The sequence below is a fragment of the Ranitomeya variabilis genome, chromosome 5 (genome assembly GCF_051348905.1).
Source record: "Ranitomeya variabilis isolate aRanVar5 chromosome 5, aRanVar5.hap1, whole genome shotgun sequence".
Taxonomy (NCBI): domain Eukaryota; kingdom Metazoa; phylum Chordata; class Amphibia; order Anura; family Dendrobatidae; genus Ranitomeya; species Ranitomeya variabilis.
The window spans coordinates 76,732,323-76,750,822 of NC_135236.1; the positions used below are offsets into that span (position 1 = coordinate 76,732,323).

General features: G+C 44.3%; 1 protein-coding gene across 3 annotated transcripts in view; it reads right to left on the bottom strand.

The window, feature by feature from the left end:
- Positions 1–4,818: 4,818 nt before the first annotated feature.
- Positions 4,819–18,500, bottom strand: part of LOC143774576 (epoxide hydrolase 3-like) — a 32,531-nt gene continuing 18,849 nt past the window's right edge. For 2 of the 3 annotated variants that reach the window (XM_077262304.1, XM_077262303.1), the window contains exons 7-9: positions 15,924–16,027; positions 15,678–15,826; positions 4,831–6,562 (exon numbers count right to left, since the gene is read on the bottom strand). In XM_077262304.1, the coding sequence (XP_077118419.1) occupies positions 6,319–6,562; positions 15,678–15,826; positions 15,924–16,027 (497 nt within the window). In that variant the 3' untranslated portion in view covers positions 4,831–6,318. Of the gene's footprint in view, positions 6,563–15,677; positions 15,827–15,923; positions 16,028–18,500 lie in introns of all 3 variants that reach the window. The other variant, XM_077262302.1, reaches the window with a different exon arrangement.

Consider the following 18,500-nt stretch of genomic DNA (forward strand, 5'->3'; position numbering starts at 1 on the left):
CAGGTCAAAAAATGCTTAATTTTATAAGTTTTGTCTGTCACTGGGTGTTTAAATGTAGCTCCTTTTATCATATGATTACAATTTATACAATTTAGGCAAGGGAAGCATCCATTTCTGCCAGATCCTGTCAGGGACATTTGAGTACTTCTCCTCATGGGGCCAATATCCGACCTAATGAGCATGTCCTTGATGTTCCTGCTTCTCCTATATGAAAGTAACGGAGGCATTTTAAACTCATGGACATTGGGGAGACATTTTCCCAACATTGTCCAATGTTTTTTAATAATGCTAGCTATTTTGTCACTTTCTTCCGTATATGTAGAGACAAACGGAACCCTTTTAGATGTTTTTTTCACATTTGAGTTTTTATTAATAAGTTGCAATCTGTCTTTTTTCATGACAACATTTTTTGTCTGTTCCAATAGCCTCTTAGGGTATCCCCTGTCTAAAAATTTATTAATTAGTAGATCTATTGTTGAATCGACTTTATCTTCCTCTCTGATTATTCGTCTAACCCTAAGTAGTTGACTCAAAGGGATAGATTTTTTTATAGACCTTGGGTGCTGGCTGTCATACAAAAGCAAGTTATTTTTATCCGTGTTTTTTATAAATAAAGTAGTATTGAGCTGGCCATTTTCCTGTTTAACTAACACGTCCAGAAATTGATTTTCAGTTGTAGATTTTACCAAAGTGAATTTGATCATTTGGTCTATTGTGTTGAGAAACATATGGAAATCATCCAACTCATTTTCTGTACCTGTCCAGAGGAGGAAGACATCGTCTATGTATCTCCACCACACCAACGCGTGTCGGAAGTGGTGGGACACATAGATGAGGTCCTCCTCCAGGACCCCCATAACAAGATTAGCATATGAAGGGGCCATATTGGCCCCCATAGCTGTACCTTGTTTTTGAGCGTAAAACGCGTCACCAAAAAGAAAGTAGTTATATTTCAAAATAATTTCCAACAACCTGAGGAGAAAGGCCCTGCCCTCTATTGTATATTTCCTTGGATCTAACATTTTACTGACAGCCTCTAGGCCCCGTGTATGGTCAATAGAAGTGTATAATGACACTACATCGAAGGAGGCTAAAAACACCTCCCCCTTCAATTCTAGTGTCTCCAATTTTTTTAGAAAGTCTGTAGTGTCTTTTATGTAAGATCCACATTTTTTTGTGATAGGGTTCAGTATTTTATCCAGGAAGATACCCATTTTATTAAAAATGGAACCAACTCCGGACACGATAGGTCGCCCCGGAGGGTCGACCAGATCTTTATGTATTTTTGGTGTCATATACAGCACCGGGGTGCGTGGATTATCTTCCCATAAAAAATTATATAGTTCTTGATCTATTATAGATGCCTGCATAGCCTCTTTCAGGCATTTTTTGATTACTTCCTGAATACTGAATTTTGGATCCCTATCTAGTTTTTCATATACATTTCCGTGTCCGGAGTTGGTCACATTCCATCAGAGCCAGACGAAACAGTCTCAAGACCAGACAGAATGTGACCACTTTCCTGCAAAAGCCAAGGACCTGGTGGAGAAGTGACATACAGAGGAGTGACAATGGTCTACAAGGAGACCGCATGGGCCAAATCTTACTAAGTTTAAGAGTAGTGGACACTTTAAAAAGAGAATAAAAAAAAATCTGAGTATCACAGCCTGTGACCACGTAGAGAAGTTGCAATAAGGACGCTAAATATTTGTACCAGGGTCTTTGCGGCGTCTGAGCTTTGCCGAGGGGCCCTATAATTTCTGTTCACACACCCAGCTATACATAAAGAAATACCGCATAGTCAGTTTTTGAGAATTTATTTATATTTTCAGACATACAATCTTTAGTGGATGTGAGCGTCACAAATATTAGTAAAATAAATAATTCTGCAAATAAAAATTAACAACACACACGTAAGTATTCAGGTCTACCTGGTCCGGCAGCCATTGGGTAAAGTCATGACCACCGGACCAGATATATGGAAAAAAAATTACATATACATACATATATGTGTAAATGTACTGTATATAATCAGAAGTTCACTGGCTCTCAAAAGTGAGCATTTATTTGTACAACCAAACCGTTTCGTACCTGGACTAGCAGTGATTATACAGCTTTGAAATAACTTGTGTGTATCAGATCCGCCAAGATTTCCAGATCTCTGCTTGACGTGATTTGATGGAAACCTTGTGCCATTCCTGTCCAGGTTCAGGACAGTACACCTAAGTTGGCCAAACCTGATCAGTACACCTATTTTACCTTCCGGGTGTGAAAAAAAAAAATAATACTGAAAGCCAACAGAAAATCTGTGAGCAACTTATTCTCAAGTTATTATCCGCAATGGCAGAACTTTTTCAATGCTCAATGATTACGGTTTATTGAAATAGACTGTACTTGAATAATGACTCCAGCCATGGCAGGACTGAAGTCAAGCCCTGATTTTGAGAAAAAAAGAAAAAAAAACAAAACACAAATGCTACTTATATGGTATACAGTAGCATGGTGCAAAAAGCATAGACTCTCATTTATTTTGTATTGGTGAATGCAGATCTGTCCAGAGGTCATTGTGCAGGGAAGGGGCACGAAGTGACGACCTGTCCATCAACTATTCCGAATGGTATAACCTGCCTCTGATGATAATGAAACTGCTGAAAAGTGATTGCTACAGAACAGGAGGGTTCAATCTATTATGAGGCTCAGTGGTCAGAGCAAGAACTGCTACATTTCCAATTATTATTGACGTAGAAATTAAAAAATACCGCATTTTGAACATAAAAGCTTGACTTAAACACTAGGATAGGTGATAAATGTTTGATCGCTCGGGGGCCCACTAATAAGGGTTTTCACTGCAGCACTCAAAAAATTTCCTTTGATATCCACAAAATTTATTTATCAGCTATCTCCACCATAGGGAGCCTGACAGATTGCAGTAACGCAGGTTTTAAACCCCTCATTCCCCCTTTAAGGGACATGATCGCACATGACCGCTCTCAATCCCAGTAGTGTCGGAAAGAGCAGAGCTCTCGAATACTTTCTTTATGTGGATTTTTTTTTACATGATTTTTTAAATTAATTTTTTACAATTTTTTAGATCCCTTTTATATTCTTTACATCCCTTTTATATTCTTTACATTTACATGCCAGTATATTAGTCTAGGAATTATATTGGCGCAGGCAGGTTGTTCTCTGACCCTGTGTCTGGCTGACAACACTTCTTATGGTACTTCTGAGAATTAGCTCAGATCTTAGCTGTAAGGCCAAGTTCACAAAAGCGTATTTTTCGGGCTGAGTGCTGAAAAAAAAAAAACCCCTGACATCACACATACAGCAGTAGGACAAATGATATTCAATTAGTTTGTTCATATTGACTTTTTTTTTTTCACAGCCCGAATCTGGGTGAAGAACAAAAAAAAAAATCACAACATGCAGTGTTCTTTTCCGTATGTCGGAGAAAACTCGCCCATTCAAGTCTATGGGTGAGCAAAAAAAATAATCAGATCCCACACAGAGCCAGCGCCGAATAGCCTCTGATTATTATAGGAAAGTATTTGTTCTTGTAAATTTTAATAACTGCTAAAATGGATATTCCCATCTCCAAGATCCTAACCCCATATGTAGTAGGTGTTATAATAATAATATTACCAAATACCTCCAATTCGAAATGTAGTATAGTTCTTCTGATTAACTAGGTCACTTATCCAATGTGCAGTAGTTTAGGTATCCATGGTTACGACCACTAACAGCTAAATAACTCACTGAGTGGTTGTAACCATGGATACTAAAGCTACTGCAATGCGCTGTACATGGGGTACGTGACCCAGCTAATCAGAATAACTATACTACATTTCTAATTGGAGGTATTTGCTAATATTATTACACCTATTACATATAGGGATAGGATCTTGGAGATGGGAATACCCCTTAATGTAGAAAAACAGATATCACGCAGAGGACAAGATGAAAGTCGACATTTTTTTTTATTCTGGATGAAAATGGGATTTTTTTTATACCCTTATGTGAGCTAAGCCTTAGAGCGGGCGTAGGGTTTGGTTCGGCTCTTGAACACTGGGGCACATTTATATGACACCATGATTTTCCCAAGGGCATCAGACAACAGAATTATAGCGGTCCCATCATGGGGTGGATGTATATACAGATTACTATTAGACCCGTTAGATTTCTAGATTCAACTCATACCCGGTGATTGTATATACACGGTGGTCTCTATTTACATGCGAACACAATTTTACATAAAAATGAAAGCTGGATTGTCAGATCTCTATATATAAGTTATACATTCTTCCATCATGTACACATATATTATAGTTGGATCTGTATGTATATTTTCCACGCGACATTGGCAGGCTGCATGTTGCTCGTATTACTGTGTGGCCTAAATGTGATACCATGGCGGCAGCGTCTCCGGAATTGTCTCCCACCGAGCAGAAACTGTGAAGTCATTGGTCGGAAATTACAAAGGAGCTGCCAGCAGCGGATCTTGATGATTTGCCTAAATGCATTCGGAGCGGCAGAACATTCCTCAGGCAACTATTAACCCTTTTACTAGTGATGAGCGAATATACTCGTTACTTGACATTTCTCAAGCATGCTCGCGTGTCCTAGAGTATTTTCTAGTGCTCGGAGATTTAGTTTTTCTTGCCACAGCTGAATGATTTACATCTGTTAGCCAGCATAAGTACATGTGGGTTTCTGGGGTTTTTCGTCAGGCCATTTATCAATTGGATTAATTTATTTTATAGTTTGATAGATCAGACATTTCTGAACACAGTGATACCAAATATTTGTATTTTTTTTTTTAATTGCTTTATTGTCAATGAGGGGTGATTTGAACTTTTGTGATTTAGTGTTTATTTTATTTTCTTCATATTTTTGTAAAAAGTAAAATAATTTTTTTTTAATTATTTAATAGTCCCATAGGGAAACTGAAGCTACGATCGTCAATCGCTTGTGCTGTACATAGCAGTGCATCAGCACTGCTACGGCCAGCAGAAATCTCGATTTCCTATTAACGCCGGCCACAGGCCAGCATTCACAGGAGGATCTTAGTATCAGGCAGAGGGGTCATCAGCAGACCCTCAGCCCTAAGGCAACTCATCGGCACCCTACGATCAAGTCACGGGTGCGCCAAGGGTAGGGTGGAATGCGGGATTTAACATGTTAACAGCTGCGGGAGGAGCACTACATCCTCCATGGCTGTTAAAGACACATGATGGTTGATTAAATCAACCATCATGTGCGGGGAAAGATGCGGGCTCAGCATGTGAGCTTACATCCAAGTAAGGGATATGACAATGTCGTAAATATACGTCATTTGTCGTGAAGGGGTTGATAACCTATTTGATACTACCTTGGCTGCTAAGTGCAGGGATTTCTGAATGTGGCGCTCCTACTCAATACTGAATAAATCAAGAAGCTTTGAAAATTTAATTTACATTCTTTCATCATTTGCAGCTGTGATTTCCATAATTCCACCACTTTGCATTCTTGGTGCTGCAATTTCAATGTTGAGGAGTGTGTACATATACAGTACCGATTAAAAATTTGAATACACCTGTTCATACAACAGTTCTGGACAGCTATGTCTGTGCATCATTTATGAGGGCTGTTATTTGAGGATCAGTTTAAGGTTTCTGAGGTTGGCAACTTTGATGAACTTATCATCTGCAGCAGAGGTAATTCTTGATCTTCCATACCTGTGGTAGTCCTCATGAGAGTCAATTTCAGCTTAACAATTAATGGTGTATATGGCTGCACTTAAGGTCCTAGCAATATTCCAGACTGACTGACCTTCGTGTCTTAAAGTAATGCTGGACTGTCGTTTCTCTTTACTTAGATGAGTGTTTCCTCCCATATTCTGGCTTAGAACAGTTGTGAAATAAGACTCAGCAATAGAACACTGCCTCTGCAAAACAGATTTCAAGGTCACTTTCTGAAGGCCAGTGATTCCTCACATTAACTCTTGACGATGCATACCTTCTCACTGGAAGGCTTTTCGGGTGACTACATGATGAAGCTGCTTGAGAGAATGCCAAGGGGTGTAAAGCTGTCATCAGGGTAAAAGGGGGCTAATTTGCAGAATCTAAGGTTTAACACATACTTTCTTTACTCCTTGTTTCCATATTTGTTCCTTTGTGGTTTTGCTACCTTGAATCTACACATTCCAATAAGAGCAAAGAAAGCCATGGCATGAACAGGTGTGTCCAAGCTTTTGAGAGTGTGTAGGTCAGTGTCTTATATAAACACATTTTTGCTGATTTTAACTACAAGCTCCAACATACAAACTAATGTATGTACACGTCATACAGTCAAGTGTGTGGACGCGGGCATCTCACGGCTCAGGAAGTCCCACATGACCCTGTTCACCTCCTCAGGCTGATCCTGTTGTAGCCAATGACTTGCATTGTGTATAATCTCCGCCTGGAAAGGGGCATGGACATACTGCTGCATTTCTGGGACCATTGCAGCCTCCAAGAAAGTGTCCTTCTCCCCCCATAGCAGCAGTGTGGGTACAAGAACATCTTGGGCTTTCACCGGGAAGAACCTACAGAGACAAAAGTACTATTAAAGAAAAGTACACAGGGCGGACAGATCACTGCACCAAATAAATCAATAAAATACAATTATCACTTCTATCGGAGACATGGAAAGAAGTTACATAGCTTCCATATACCGTACTTATTTTCTACCACAATTTGCAAAATAAATCTTGACAAATCAGAAAAGGTGATTTTCTGGATTTGTTTTCTCATTTTGACTCTCATAGTTGTGGTCTACCTATGATGTCAATTACAGGCCTCTCATCTTTTTAATTGGAAGAACTTGCACAATTGGTTGCTGACTAAATTATTTTTTTCCCCACTGAAACCCCACCAACACCACTGAAAGCTTTCTGTGTACACTGTTTATTGACAGAAAGCTACCAATCATTGGTGAGGGGTAGGGTTACACACATTTGTTGACTAGGAGACACGAGACACCTTGTCCTGTAGTGATAATCTCCTGCTAATAAAACACTGATTTTATTGAAACAGAAACACACAAGCCAGTAAGTGATACATCGCCGGAATCAGGGTCTCTGCTCCTACATCATGCTGCTCTCATATTACATAGCAAAAATCTGCTTACAGATTCCCTTTAACCTCTTTACCCTCCAAGCCAGTTTTCACTTTCATGACCAGGCCAAATTTTACAATTCTGACCACTGTCACTTTATGAGGTAATAATCCTGGAACGCTTCAACCGTTCCCACTGATTCTGAGAATGTTTTTTGTGACATATTGTACTTCATGACAGTGGTAAAATTGGGTCCATATGACTTGCGATTATTTGTGAAAAAAATTGGAAATTTGGTAAAAATTTAGAAAATTTCGCAATTTTCAAACTTTCCATTTCTATGCCCTTAAACCAGAGTTATATCACAAAAAATAGTTAATAAATAACATTTCCCACAGGTAACATACATAGTAACATAGTTAGCAAGGCTGAAAAAAGGAGATTTTTGTGTACTCACCGTAAAATCTCTTTCTCTTAGCCTCTAATTGGGGGACACAGGACCATGGGTGTTATGCTGCTGTCCACTAGGAGGCGACAATGCATAATCTGAAAAAGATTAACTGTGGCTCCTCCTCTGCAGTATACACCCCTGGACGGCGTCAGCCTTCTCCAGTTTTGTGCAAAAGCAGTAAGAGGAACGTAACATGAATAACATAGACATGCCTATAAGGCCACTATGTACGAGCTCAAAGAACAATATGAGAACTCAACAGTAACAACAGCCCAAAAAGGGCAACAGGGTGGGAGCTGTGTCCCCCAATTAGAGGCTAAGAGAAAGAGATTTTACGGTGAGTACACAAAAATCTCCGTTACTCTGTCGCCTCATTGGGGGACACAGGACCATGGGACGTCCTAAAGCACTCCCTGGGTGGGAAGCAATGGACGAATATTGTGCAGACAGGCCCCTATACTTAGGGCACCGCCGCCTGCAGAACACATCTACCCAGGCTCGCGTCCGCTGAGGACTGGGTATGAACCCTGTAGTGTTTAGTAAACGTGTGTAGGCTAGTCCAAGTGGCCGCCTTACACACTTGTTGTGCCGAAGCCTGGTGCCGAATGGCCCAGGAGGCCCCTACCGCCCGTGCAGAGTGTGCCGTAATACCGGCTGGAAGAGGAGAATTCTTAAGGCGGTAGGCCTCTTGTATGGTGGATTTGATCCACCTGGCAAGGGTAGCTTTGGAAGCTGGCAGACCCTTGTGGCCGCCTTCCGGAAGGAGGAAAAGAGAATCAGACTACCGGAAAGACGCAGTCCTAGACACGTATATACGCAATGCCCTGACGAGGTCAAGCGTATGCAGAGCCTTCTCCACTCTATGAACCGGGACCGGACAAAGGGATGGTAGTGAAATTTCCTCATTGAGGTGGAAGTTGGACACAACCTTCGGAAGGAAGGATGGGACCGTACAAAGAACTACCTTGTCCTGGTGAAAGGCCATGAAGGGCCGTCTGCATGAGAGTGATGTCAGTTCAGACACGCTGCGTAGCGAGGTGATTGCCACCAGGAAAACCACCTTCTGGGAGAGAAGGCGGAGCGGGACCTCCTTAAGAGGTTCGAAGGGTGGTTCCTGCAATGCTGTCAGGACCAGGTTGAGGTCCCACGTTTCTAGTGGTCGTCTGTAGGGGGGAACCAATCGGGAAACCCCCTGAAGGAAAGTCCTTACTTGCGGCTTGGTAGCAATGCGCCTTTGAAAAAACACTGAGAGGGCTGACACCTGTCTCTTAAGCGAGCCCAATGACAGCCTGGCCTCCAGACCCGATTGGAGAAACCCAAGTACTTTGGGTAGGGAATAAGGGAATGGGGTCTGGCCACGAGATTCGCACCAGGTAAAGAAAACTTTCCAGGTACGGTAATAAATCTTGGCAGAGGCTGGCTTCCGTGCCCTGATCATGGTTCCAATGACGTCCGGCAAGAGCCCTGCCTGGGTTAGAACCCAGGTCTCAAGGGCCACGCCGTCAAATTGAGAGCCCCTAAGTTCTGGTGGTAGAACGGGCCTTGTGATAGAAGATCGTGGCGGTCGGGGAGACGCCAGGGGGCGTCTGCTGTAAGTTGTACGATGTCGGCGTACCATGTACGTCTGGGCCAATCCGGTGCAATTAGGATGGTTGGAACTCCCTCTTGTTTGATCTTCCTCACCACTCTGGATATCAGGGGGAGAGGTGGAAAAATATACAGAAGCTGGAACTGGGTCCAGTCCTGAACCAGAGCGTCTGCTCCGAGCGACCTCGGATCGTGTGTTCTGGCCATAAAGTTGGAGACCTTGGCATTGAAGTGGGATGCCATTAGGTCCACATCCGGGGTCCCCCAGCGGTGACAGATCTGGCGAAAAATTTCGGGATGGAGAGACCACTCTCCCGAGTCTATTCCTTGTCGGCTGAGGAAGTCTGCTTCCCAGTTGTCCACACCCGGAATGTGGACCGCCGAAAGAACCGACCCTGTGTCCTCCGCCCAGCGGAGGATGTGTGACACTTCTCGCATCGCCTGGGTACTGCAGGTCCCCCCTTGGTGAGTCATATATGCCACGGCCGTGGCATTGTCCGACTGTATTCTGATGTGAGAGGCTGCCAGTAAGTGATGGAAGGCCCTCAATGCCAGGAGGATGGCACGAATTTCCAGGATGTTGATGGGCATGGTCGCTTCCATTGGGGACCACTTGCCCTGTGGTGTAGGTGCACCGCACCCCAACCCGTCAGGCTCGCGTCGGTGGTCAGAACCTTCCATTGACCTGTGAGAAAGGATTTCCCCTTTGCTAGCGAGGTTGGCTTGAGCCACCAGTGCAGGGACCTCCTGGTTGACGACGTTAGCTGGAACTCCCTGTCGAGAGAAAAGGGATTCCTGTCCCAGGACTTGAGAATGGCTAGTTGGAGAGGCCTGAGGTGAAACTGGGCAAATGGGACCGCTTCTATTGCCGCCCCCATCTTGCCGAGGACTCTCATGGCAAACCGGAGAGATCGAGGGGGTTTGCGGAGGAGGGTGCAAACTGCCAGGTGGATAGCAAGTGCCTTGTCCTTGGGAAGGAGCACTAGACCCCTGGAGGTGTTGAATAGCATTCCCAGGAAGGTCAGGGACTGACTCGGGGTTGGTGATGACTTTTGTAGGCTGATTAACCAGCCCATGAGACTGAGCGTATCAGTTGTGATTGAGACGCTGAGCTCGCAGTCCTTGAAGGTGGCAGCCTTGATGAGTAGATCGTCCAGGTATGGAACGACTACTATGCCTCTGGAGTGCAGGACGTCCATGGTGGCTGCCATGACCTTGGTGAACACTCTGGGAGCTGTGGCGAGTCCGAAAGGGAGAGCCACGAAATGGTAGTGGTCCTGGCCTATTGCGAACCTGAGAAACCTCTGATGAGCAGGTGCAATGGGTATATGCAGGTATGCGTCTTGTAGGTCTATGGAGGCGAGATATTCTCTCTTCTCCATGGACTCAATGATGGACCGAAGGGACTCCATGCGGAAGTGACGGACCCGTACGTATTTGTTGAGCTGTTTTAGGTCTAGTATGGGTCGTACGCTGCCTCCTTTCTTGGGAACTACGAACAGATTGGAGTAGAAGCCTTGGAAGCGGTCGGTCGTGGGGACCGGTACTACGACTCCTGCTTGAAAATGTTTTGGGGGGACAGAGAGGAAGAATCGGTCCGGTGGGTTGGAGGTGAAGTCTATTTTGTATCCGGAAGACACTAGTTCCCTGACCCACCTGTCTTCTGTAATAGGCAGCCAGACTTGATGAAAGAGCAAAAGTCGGCCGCCTACTGGCGTGGTGTCTTCCGGAGTCCGTGAGTCATGATGAGGAGAAAGTCTGAGATTTTCCTCCTCTGGGCTTAGGCTGGCCTGCTTTTGACTGCCAGGTCTTGTCCGACCTTTGCGTCGATCGTGAGTTGTCCCTGCGTGGGGAACGGTTACCATTTTGTGCTGGACACGAGACGGACCAGCCCGAGGAATTCCGAAAGGATCGGAATCGAGTTTGGTTACGCTTCTTGTAAGTGCGTTTAGGTCTGAGTTGGGGAAGAGAAGTACTCTTACCCCCGGTAGCGTTGGATATCATAGGTGTCCAACTGTTCACCGAAAAGTCTCCCACTGTGGTAGGGGAGGTGCGTGAGGGACTTCTTTGAGGCTGCGTCCGCTTTCCATTCCCACAGCCAGAGGATACGCCGAATAGTGATGGCGTTTGATGCTATCCCTGCTACTCCCCTTGCTGAATCCAGAGCTGCATGAAGCATGTAATCTGCTACAACTGCTATTTGAACCGCTTGGTCCGATAGCTCAGGAGCGGATGCTTGGAGAGCTTGTAAATTTTTTGCCAGGCCAGAATGGCCTTGGCAGCCCAAACTGAGGCGAACGCGGGAGCCAGGGATGCCCCTGCTGCCTCGAAAATTGAACGAGCCATGCGTTCTACCTGCCGGTCTGCTGCGTCCCTGAGGGTTGAGCTATCTGGCAGTGAAAGGAGGGTCTGTGCTGCTAGCCTAGAGACTGGGGGGTCCACTTCGGGTGGATCTGTCCATTCCTTGGTGTCCTTCTGTGGGAAGGGGTACCTCGCCTCCAGATATTTGCGATTAGCAAATTTTTTCTCAGGCTGTGAGAGCTGTTTTTTAAGGATCGCCTTAAACTCTGGGTGGTTAGAGAAAACCTTAGGCGGCTTCAGAGGTCCTTCAAAGGAAATCTTATGTTCTGGGGCCTCTGGTGGCGGATCAGAAATGTCCAGCACCCGATGGATGGAAGAGATTATGTCCTCAACTAGCGCTGTATTGCTAGGAGGGATTGGGATCAGGGACCCCTCCGTTTCCCTGTCTGAGTCAGCGTCGCTGTCCCTGGAAAGGGACGGTCTAGGTGACCTGGAGCTACGGTATCTCTCCCTAGAGGGGGATGACCGTGTGCTATGGGATGACGCAGATGGACTTGATCTATGAGTCCGCTTGCATCCTGACCTGGACGTGGATGTGCCAGGGTCATCTTGTTCCTGAGTCAAGCTGTCCCTTTGCTGGGTAACGGTCATAGCCGAGGCATGACCCTGCAGAGACTGAAGCATTGTGGAGGTTAGGTTATCTATAGACTGCGTCATAGATTGCGATATCTGAGTAGCCCATTCCGGCGTGGCATTAGACACCAAGGCATTGGCAGGGGCTTCTTGGGGCTCCGACACATTAGTGTGTATACAGTTCTGACAATGCGGGTACGTGCTGCCACGTGCTGGGAGAGCGTTCCCGCAGGCTGTGCAGAATGCATAATAGCAGTTCTGCCTGGTTCTCTTGGACCTTGAGCCCGGCATAGTGCACAGAGTGCAGAAAGGCTACTATGTAGAGAACCCTATAGTGATTGCAGAGAAGCCTATAGGGAATATGGATTCACAGCTGAGTAAAAAACCCAGCTGTGATCTTACCCCACCAGTGTGCCCCTAGGTGCAGCGCCGAAGATCCACAGTCCTGTGCCCCCCGGAGACTGGCTGCCTGGTCGTGCAGACCGGGAGATGCAGGGTTAATCTGCAGCAGAAAATGGCTGCTGAGAAGGAGAGGAAGGGGGAGAAGGGGGCGGAGAGCTGGAAAAAAGGCAGCAAAGCTGTGTAAAAACGCGCCCTTTCTGTCTCGATCCGCCCCCTCTATGACACTGTAGAGTGTCATATTTGTCATTTTTGCTGTCACCTTCAGGGGGCTTTATCCTCGCCTCGACCTCAACCCAGAAACCAAAAGGAATTGGGGAAGGAGGGGGGTCTCGACTTCGAACCAGCACCCGAGGGACTGGGGAAGGAGCAACATGGGGAATAGCCATCTCCACTTCAACCGGGCACCCCGTAATAGGGGGCCGAGGAAGGAGCCATGCCGGGAGTCTCACAGGAGACCCTCTTTTCTTCATCTGTAATCCCGTCGGAAAAAACGGAGTAAGGAAAAATTTTTTAGGTGTGCCTCCTATGCGACACTAAGCAAAAACTGGAGAAGGCTGGTGCCGTCCAGGGGTGTATACTGCAGAGGACGAGCCACAGTTAATCTTTTTCAGATTATGCATAGTGTTGCCTCCTAGTGGACAGCAGCATAACACCCATGGTCCTGTGTCCCCCAATGAGGCGACAGAGTAAAAGACATTTGTCCATCCAGTTCAGCCTACATTCTGTCAGAATAAATCCCAGATCTACTTTACATCAGTACAATTTTGGAAACAACAGTGTTTTTTTGTTAGGTAGTTAGAGGGGTTAAATGTTGACCAGCAATTCCTAATTTTTCCAACAAAATTTACAAAACTATTTCTCTTTTTTTAGGGACCACATCACATTTGAAGTGACTTTGAGGGGTCTATATGACACCGTTCCAAAAACTGCACCCCACAAGTGCCGTTTTTATTTTCAGAAAGGTAACCGGAGAAAATGGACACCAAAAAGTGTTGTGCAATTTTACCTGAGCACAAGGATACACCATATGTTGGAGAAAACTACTGTTTGGGCGCATGGCAGGGCTCGGAAGGGAAGGGGTGACGTTTTGGAACGCATACTTTGATGGAATGGTCTGCAGGGGTCAAGTCGCATTTGGAAAACCCCTGATGAGCCTAAACAGTGGAAACCCCCCACATGTGACCTTATATTGGAATTGATCTAGTGTTTCCTGGTATGTGAATGTTATAATATGGTGGCATACGTGAGTTGTGTAGAGTGCATCAGGTTGTCATACGTGCGCTGTGTAAGTCAGAAATGAATTTAGTAGTCCATACATGTGTGGTACAGTCTGAAGCAATCTTTTATACACAGGCCATATTTATTAGCGTCATAGGGAGGCCTCTCTGATTTTTGCGGACAGTACCGCAGGCTGTAGCAGAGAGGGTCTTGAAGAGGGGGATGCTGGTATACTAGTTATCTACGTAGAGGTGATGACCTTGGTCCAGCAGTGGGTGCACCAAATCCCACACAACTTCCCAATCACTCCCAGTACAGGGGGCCATTCAGGGGATTGAATTCAGGTGTGGCTGTACCCTGAAGTATTCTAGCACAGCTTGTAGAGCTTAATTCCATACCTGGCCCTCTTACTGGGCAGGTATTGCTGGAATTTGAGCCTCCCCTTGAAATGGATTAGGGACTCAACCATGCAAATGTCCCTTTGGGAAGTGTACACCTCAGCAAACTTGCTGCTGAAGTGCTCAATGACTGGCTGAATTTTGAAAAGTCGGTCAAAGTTGGGGTAATCTCGGACCGGACATTGTACATTATCACTGTAATGGAAACATTTTTGAATTGCCTCAAATTGTTTCCGTGTCATGACCATGCGGAACAGCGGAGTGTTATACAAAACGTCAACACTCCCAATATTGCCGAAGTTCTGGTTTCATCGCTAACCCCATGTCAAGGACAAGGCTCAAAAACATCATAATTTCTACTGCGTCTACAGGTATCCAGTTAGAAAATGATGAAGGCCCATTTTATGCAAAAAATTGTTGGATGCACAGATTTGTCTGGGTCACAATGAGGTTTACAAAATTCTCATAGAAAAATACTTTAAAAAAGTCGACTTCTGCGACGCCGGTTGCGCCACAAAATCAGGAATCAGTGGCTCAATCTTCGCAGGGTGAGGTCCATACAGCGTCAGTAACGGTGGGCACTGGTTCATTTTCTGTCCTAGGGTTTCTATGTGGTGGAAGAGGAGGATGAAAAATAAAGAAATGTGGGATCCTCTACCTCACTATCAGCGTCGGAGGCAAGGAAAGCAAATGCCTCCCCGTTGAATACCAGGATTGGGATTGAGCAAGACATTTTTTCACGTTTGCGGTGTTTGTGTGTGTACCAAATTGTATTCAGGTGTGTGTTAAACTTTTTTTTATTTAGAAAAAAAAAAGAATCTAGAAAGAAAAAGATAAAAAAGAAAAGAAAAAGAATATAAAAATTTGGTAAAATAAAAACTATCTGACACTAACCCTGACTATATTCTGCAAAATAAAAATATTATAGTAGATGCCAATTACTTCAGTATATTTTTCCTGCCCCTAATCTAGTCCTATCAACTAATCGAAAAATATATAATTTTTTTTTCACATGGAAAAAAAAAAAAACAACAACCGGAGGCCGATCAGTGATGTACGTCACCGACCAGCGCTCGACGGCTATATGGCATGCACGTATGTGGTGCAAAAAGGGGCTTAAAATAAAAAACAGGGAAAAAAATGTCATTGCCAAAAGCAGGGCATGGGTGCCAATTTATGATGTGCGTCTGACCAGCGGCTCAAAGCACCAACAAAAAAAAGCAACGGAGGTGGTGCAAAGGGGGGAAAAAATTATAGACCGGAAAGAAAAAAAAGTTCTGGAAAACAGCGAGCATAGGTGTCGATCAATGATCTGTGTGCAAAGAGGGGGTGGGAATAGACAGGGATAAAAAAGTCCTGGAAAACAGAGAGCAAGGACGCCGATCAGTGATTTGAATTAGCGCTCGTCAGCTGCAGGACGCTTGTACAAAAAAAAAGCCAAAAATTGAGCAATGATGTACTGATTGGATGCATACGTCCAAGGTCGTGAAGGGGTTAAAAGAGCTATAGCGTTCACATGGAGACTAAAACCCATGAGCAGAGGGCTACCCTACCAATTTCAGGCAGAAGTAATTTTATCATTTAATTAAAGTTACAATCCTTGTTATTCTCACCCAAACAAGTTCCGGTAGTAGTTTAGAGCAGGAGTTAAGGCTCCTTTTTGGGATGGGTAGTATATGAAGGCCTCTAGCTCTTCATTGCTTAGCCTCCGCTCTTTATTCTGGATCCCCATACTGGCATCTACCAGTGGTTTCCGGATGTACTGTGAAAGGAAGAACAAGTTAAGCTTGAAGATAAAATCAAGGGTTGCATCTAACACCCCTAGAACACTGGGAAGGTCATCAGTGTCTTCTACTCACCTCAAAGTCACCCAGAGATAGGAGGATTTCAGGTAGGATTGGCAGCTGGAAAAGGAAGACATAACGGGAGGAGAAGAGCTGAGATGGATGAGCCAACACGTAATCTAGGGAGAGAAGAACATCGGCATCAGACTTAAAAAAAACAAAAACCTTATATACACTTAGTAATCATACTGCTCCTGATTTCAGCGATCTGCCACTTGCTGTTTTGCTTGCTGTCATTTTGATTCAATCACCGTTTTCTCTGCTGCAGAGCTCTGAATGCTGAGCTCTGTATAACCCCGCCCACAGCACTGATTTGCAGCTTTCTTTGCACACTGACAGTAAGCTACCAATCAGTGGTGGAGGTGGGGTTACACACATCAGCTAACTAGCAGAAACAAGACTCCTACTCAACTTTACAAAAAGGTGTAATGGGGGCCACAACTAGCTGAATGTTTCCTGTTCATTAATCATGGCAACTTTGTATGTGGGATGGTGCTCCGAGGAAGAAGAAAAGTAGGCAAATGATCTCTCTCTTGCAAGTACCATCTAGGTCATGATACAAGGTTCATTTTGGTTCTGCTAGAGAGCTAATTTGCATACTTTTCTCCCATGGAGCACTACCACAAAAAAAAGACTTCAGACTTAGCTGGTCTCTTTAATAGGGCTTAGATCAAGATGGATCTTCATGAACGCAGATTGAAAATGTAGATCAGCGGCATAGTTGTCCAGCTGGTCTGAACTGTGCTCTATCCCGGGCTGCTAGCAGAGAGAGCTTTGCCTCGGCAGCACGGGAGAAGAACTGGCAAGCCTCCTACACAGCCTGTCAGATCGCTGATCTGACACAGTGCTATGCAAAGTGTCAGATCAGCGATCTCACTTTATATAGTGATGATATAAAAAATATATATATATTTCACCAATAAATCAATTTATTTATGTAAATAATAAAAAAAAAACAATAAAAGTACACATTTGGTATTGCCGCGTCCGTAACGGCCCGACCTATAAAACTATCCCACTAACCCCTTTAGTGAACAGCATTAAAAAAAACAAGGCAAAAAAACCCAACGCATTATCATCATACCGCCAAACAAAAAGTGGAATAACACGTGATCAAAAAGACAGATATAAATAACCATGGTACTGCTGAAAACTTCATCTTGTCCCGCAAAAAACAAGCCACCATACAGCATCATCAGCAAAAAAAGATATAGCTCTCAGAATAAAGCGATATAAAAATAATTATTTTTTCTATAAAATAGTTTTTATTGTATAAAAGCGCCAAAACATAAAAAATGATATAAATGATGTATCGCTGTAATCGTACTAACCCAAAGAATAAAACTGCCTTATCAATTTTACCAAACGTGGAACGGTATAAACGCCCCCCCCCCCAAAGAAATTCATGAATTGCTGGGTTTTTGTCCATTCTGCCTCACAAAAATTGGAATTAAAAGCGAACAAAAAATGTCATGTGCCCGAAAATGATACCAATAAAAACGTCAACTCGTCCCGCAAAAAACAAGACCTCACATGACTCTGTGGGCCAAAATATAGAAAAATTATAGCTCTCAAAATGTGGTGATGCAAAAACTATTATTTGAAATAAAAAGAGTGTTTTAGTGAGTGACAGCTGCCAAATATAAAAACCCGCCATAAATAGTAAATCAACCCCCCCCCCCCCTTTATCAACCCCTTAGTTAGGGAAAAATAATAAAATAAAAAAAATGTACTTATTTAAATTTTCCCATTGGGGTTAGGGCTGGGGCTAAACTTACTGTTAGGGTTGGGGCTAAATAAGAGATAGGGTTGGGGCTAAAGTTAGGGTTGGGGCTAGAGTTGGGGTTAGGGTTTGGATTACATTTACGGTTGGGATTAGGGTTGGGATTAGGTTAGGGGGTGTGTCAGGATTAGGGATGTGGTTGGGATTAGGGTTAGGGGTGTGTTGGGGTTAGCGTTGTGGTTAAGGTTGTGATTAGGGGTGTGTTCGGGTTAGGGTTGGGACTAGGGTTAGGGGTGTGTTGGGGTTAGGGATAGAATTGGGGGGTTTCCACTGTTTAGGCACATCAGGGGGTCTCCAAACGTGACATGGCATCTCAATCCCAGCCAATTCTGCGTTGAAAAAGTCAAACAGTGCTCCTTCCCGTCCGAGCTCTGCCATGCGCCCAAACGGTGGTTTACCCCCACATATGGGGTATCATCGTACTCAGGACAAATTGGACAACAAGTTTTGCAGTCCAATTTCTCCTGTTACCCTTGGGAAAATAAAAATTTGGGGGCTAAAAAATCATTTTTGTGGGGAAAAAATGATTTTTTATTTTCACGGCTCTACGTTATAAATTTTAGGGAAACACTTGTGGGTTCAAAGTTCTCACAACACATCTAGATAGGTTCTTTGGAGGGTCTTGTTTCCAAAATGGGGTCACTTGTGGGGGGTTTCTACTGTTTAGGTACATCAGGGGCTCAGCAAATGCAGCGTTGACGCCCGCAGACCATTCCATCAAAGTCTGCATTCCAAAACGTCGCTCTTTCCCTTCCAGCTGCCATGAGCCAAAACTGTGGTTCCCCCCCACATATGGGGTATCAGCGTAC